This window comes from Olea europaea, chromosome 6 (genome assembly GCF_002742605.1).
Source record: "Olea europaea var. sylvestris chromosome 6, O_europaea_v1, whole genome shotgun sequence".
Lineage (NCBI taxonomy): Eukaryota > Viridiplantae > Streptophyta > Magnoliopsida > Lamiales > Oleaceae > Olea > Olea europaea.
In genome coordinates, this window is record NC_036242.1 from 28,766,311 (window position 1) to 28,771,543 (window position 5,233).

Here is a 5,233-nt window from a genome sequence, read left to right on the forward strand (position 1 = left end):
AGAGAGAGAGAGAGAGAGAGAGAGAGAGAGAGAGAGAGACCTGCAGCTTCAGTGGCATGAGTACCAGGGGCTACACTAATATCCACCTGGAAATAAGTTAAGAAAAAAACGTGAGACCATTAGAGGACCATGAGAGCAAACCAATTAAAATGTCAATATATATTTAAATATACAACATAACAAGAATCGCATCATTACAAGTTGGAAATTGTTCTTAAAATGAAAACTCAGAATATCTGTGTATCAACTTCGACCTTGCAGAAGTATATATTTTCCACGATGCAAATTTCCCATATGATCACCACGTTTGTTAATAGTTTCGTATCACACACTAAGAAATAATCATTTTATTCAACTATACTTCCCTAAGTAGGCAAATGTCCCTTCCCTTGATGACAAATTCTGGTCAAATTTGACAGAGGGATGCATATGTGAACTGTCCAACACATTTTCAGGAACCAAGAGAATTCCATGAATGAAATGAGATCAAAATCCGTTATTTTGTAAATGTATTCTTCACCCCCCCACCCCCACCCCAACAAAACCCCCAAAATAAAAGATAGAAGCAGTAAATGAGAAACATTGAGACAAAACCACATTCATTAGACAGCATGCCTTTAAAACCAATTACAAATAGAAACCGCGGCAATTAAGCCCTGACTCCCCACAGATTGCAGCAGCAGCAGAAGGCAGGAAAATTTGTTTTGCACAACATATTACCCAATTAATCAGTTTGTACTTTGTTGGAATCAGCTGTCAGGTATACATAGGTAAACAAGAATCTTATGCCATTCTATACTATTGCTCATCATCATCTAGCTATTGCACTTATTTTTCTTGTTGCTGGTCATGCTATCGAACTAATTTCGGGATTGGACACAGTATCGTCTACAATTACAAGAAGCTAAATTTTATTCCCCATGGTTACAGGATCAGCCATATGAAACATTCTGAAATATAGTCTCTAATTATATCTCAAGCATCAACAAACTTCTTCTAAGAAACTGACACTACTCCGTCTGCATCGCTACTTCATTTATCAACTTGAAGTACAATTGATCTTAATATACTTGATCTCAGATAAGGATATACTTGAAACTAGGAAACAACAGCATGCTAATTTTTTGTGAGCTATTTCTTAAAATTATAAGCATTAAATGGGAACTGCATATTGAATATGGTTAAATGACAAGAAAAGTAAGGGAAATGGATCTCAGACAAGGCAAGAGAAAGGTAAGGAGAAAAGGTAGAAATAGGGTAATTTGTCTGGATCTAAAAGATAGGGCAACAGAAGTAAAAATCATGATTGAATTAGATAGTTAGACTAGCATTAGGAAAAGAGTTGATTAGTGTTCTTTGCATGAATGCTCAACACGTAGGGATAGAGCAATTTCACATATTCAATATCAAATTTTTGTCCAGCAATATTTGATGGTCATTCATCGAAACATGAATTAAAATGTGAATGGCAAGTGAAGAATGGGTTTCAGATTGAAGTTAATAATGAAACGAGATTTTGGACTTTGAACTAACCTATGCTTTGGTGCTAATGGGGTAGTACTACTTAACTAATGGTAATCAGTCAAAAAAGATACACACTGAATGGAAGATAAAGAGGCATACTTTGTACCGAGGTGGCAAGCAGCGCATAAGTTTCACACGCAAGCATAATCCAATCACTGTTGCCATGCTACAATGTTCAACTGTTGGAGTAAATGCAACCCTGAAGCAATAACCTTTAATGAATAAAATGACTTGCATAATCAAATTCACGTAAAAACACATCAAAAAGATCTATGTACCTCACATGACTTTTCGTGTCGTCCACTTCAATTGCATCTTCTGTTATGACCTTCAGCTCTTCCAAAGAATAAGGGTGCTCTGGATCTTTTATGTCTCTAATATGATGTAATACTGTTAAGAAGTACAAAAATTTCTATGCATTGGGCTTTCCCCACATAATCTTACTTCATAAAATGTTAATTTTTGAATTACAAGATAATCTACAGAAAAGAAAATGTACAAAAATGATTAGAAAACAAACAAATGCTATAGACGAAAGATGTCTTACTTTAAAAAAATATATACTATAATAGTTATTGACCAATAAGCAGAAAATGTGGTCTGTGGTTCAGACTATATGCTGTTAACGAATTTCAAATGTTACTGCTACTGAAGAAAAATACCACAGCTTACTCCAGCACAATGGAAAATCCAATTTACGAAGAAAATAGAAACAGTACAAATTCATATGAATGACTAATTTCGTTTATGAAATTTAGTGGAACAGTAAAAGATTCTACGGCCTTTTTAAGTGTTAATATCTTCAAACAATATTCAACCGAGGCATAGTATAAATAAAACGATGTATTTAGCAATACAGATGCATTACTCAAAAGAGATGTCCACTATGCAGTTCATGGGTGAACAAGAAAGCGATCCATTATACTACAAGACACTTGAATTTGACACCTATAAAAGGTCCCATATATCAAATTTTGTAATCAAGATAAAATTCAACAGTAGGGAAAACATACAGATAAACACACGGAGCGAGAGATGCAACCATTACGCTTAAAGGATATCAAAAATTTCTAGTTGGTCAATTGGTTCGGCTGCATATTCGTCCACATCAACTGGCGCAGTTCGAGCTCGACGCTCCTTTTTTCCATAAACAATGGGATTGGCATTTATTAATCCAGAGTTCATGGCGACTATTCAACCTCAACCACTGCATCATCAACAGTATTAGCTGAAATGACTAAGCGTGGAAAATGACAATTGGAAGCTGCAATAAATGTGGCAATAACATTTTGCTGATCAACTAATTCTTCTGGCCGAGTTTATAGATTAATAAATTTCATGACACCAACTTTTTGTACAAAATCTATCTCCTTATAGAAAATGCTTCTTTAAAATTATGTTCCTCTTAAGAAAACTGATGAAAAATAAGATTTGAGTATTTTATTCTATTCATCTCATAGTGAAACCAAAATCGAAACAATATGGAGAGGTTTTTGTGTCTATCATGCACTCTTAACAATTTTAATAGCTATAGACATTCCATAATAATATTTATTTAAAATAATTTAAGGAATCTCAAACTTTCTCCATTAAAACTGAAAGACTTTTGATATGCAAACACTATAAATCCATATGTTGTTCTATATCTCCATGAATCTAAGGACTTGTGCTCCCAATGGCCTATGCATATAAACTGAACAATTATCATTGTTCTAATAGCATATAATGTTTTGATTTAAATTATGTGGAATCCCAAACTAATGAAATAAAATCGGGTCCAACCAAACACGAAAAAGAAAGAAATATATATGAATTCAACTTACCAACGTATTTCAACCTTCAAATTAAGGAAAATTGGATATTGGAACTGTCAAAGTTTCAAGAAACCTGCGGCCCGCCTTTTCAAACAAAATTTGTTCAATTTTGTGTATATCAGTAATTATGTGTGTTCACGAAGTAATAATAAATGAAATTAAAAAAAGAGAGGAGAGAGAGAGAGAGAGAATGGTTTTACTATGTAGAAAGGGCCCACACTCAGCAGACCCAGAAAAGAAGGATGGCATAGCCCAAGATAGGCCTGGCCCAAACAAGGATTAAAAATGATAAAATTTAAAATGAAAAATTTCATAAGTAAGAGATTAATTATGACACATTTCAAAAATAAGAAAATAAGTTTCAAATTTTAAAAATCAGATTTTTATTAAAAATTATTTATAATTTAATTAATTATTTTAGTAATTAAATATATTTAAGTCACAGATTTAAATAATTTGATCACAAATTAACGATTTAATTCGTTAATTATTTTTTTTTTGTCACAAATCAGAAATTTTATGTCACAAATTATTTTACGGTCACAATTCAACAATTTTATAGGTCACAATTTATTCATCGGTCACAAATCAAAAAATTTATAAGTCACAATTTATTTATTGGGTACAAATCACAAATATTACAATTTACAACTTATTATACAATCACAAATTATCAAATTATCGGTCACAGATTAACAATTTTTTAGGTCACAAATTTTTTTTTGGTCACAATTTATCTTTTTCATTGATCACATATTATTTATTGGCCACATACTAACCAATTCAATAGTTACAGTCAACCAAATAATTTGTGACCACTACCAACACTTACGATTCACAGTCACAATTTTCAGGTCACATATCTAATTGTGAGTCACAGTCACAATTTTTAGGTCACGTATCCAATTTTGAGTCACAAATCAACCAAAATGCCACGATCATCGCCATGGCCATCACAACCACTGTCACGACCAACTGTGACTTCCAAATTGTGAGTTACAATTGGGGGTCACGATCACAAATTTCAGGTCACAACCATCGGAACCCACCACAACTACCATCGTCACCACAAAATCGTGCAGATCACCAATATTGGCCTATCGTTGTCGCACACGCGCCGCCATCGCCGCACACACACCACCACACCCATGCACAAAAACTTTCAACAACAAAACTTCCCCATATCCACCACCACCACAATGTTCAACACAAAACCCACCCCAAAAAAAGACCAGCAACACCACCATCACCACAACCTCAGAGCACCGTAAACACCACATCCACCACTAGATTGCGACCAGCGATAGTTGCAATGTGACATTGAAGCGACAATGTCGCGATGTGCACAGCAGTGCAGTGGCGACGTGTCATCTACATATCCACCGTCGTGATCTGCATATCCATCGCTGCCACAAAATCGTGCATATCTGAGTATCGCCATATCAACCGTCGCCGCAATCTATTGTATATGCGGATTTTGCCTCAGATCTACTACATCTACCGTTGTTGCAGCTGCGACGACGAGAGAGGTGAGAGAGAGAGAGAGACGTGAGCTAGAGGGTTGACAAGAGAGTTGGGTGAATAGAGAGGGAGAGGGAATTGAGATTAATATAATTAGGATTTGAAATTGTTTTACTTAATTAATTTTTAAATATATTAACTAATTAAAAAATTTCTGATTTGCGAAATACTAAATATGACATCTTATTTATGTAATGAGAATTTTTAATCTATTAGAATCCGTAATTTCCACAATTTAAAAACCATCAATATCACACCAACATCCACCATGGAGTTGTCGTTGCATTGTGAGCACCATGCTCAGCGACAGGGCGTAGCCTAACGATGGTATTCTGAAGACGGTTGTCTTCTAGCGAGAGGGAAGTGAGAGACAG

At 34.7% G+C, this 5,233-nt stretch overlaps 1 protein-coding gene across 1 annotated transcript in view; it reads right to left on the minus strand.

Annotated features, from left to right (window-relative positions):
- The window catches only part of LOC111396363 (protein AE7), a 4,587-nt gene extending 1,099 nt beyond the window's left edge, over positions 1-3,488 (minus strand). Inside the window, exons 1-5 of the mRNA XM_023022784.1 lie at positions 3,348-3,488; positions 2,586-2,731; positions 1,803-1,908; positions 1,624-1,723; positions 41-86 (exon numbers count right to left, since the gene is read on the minus strand). Of these exons, the coding sequence (XP_022878552.1) occupies positions 41-86; positions 1,624-1,723; positions 1,803-1,908; positions 2,586-2,709 (376 nt within the window). The 5' untranslated portion in view covers positions 2,710-2,731; positions 3,348-3,488. The remainder of the gene's footprint in view (positions 1-40; positions 87-1,623; positions 1,724-1,802; positions 1,909-2,585; positions 2,732-3,347) is intronic.
- Positions 3,489-5,233: the final 1,745 nt, after the last annotated feature.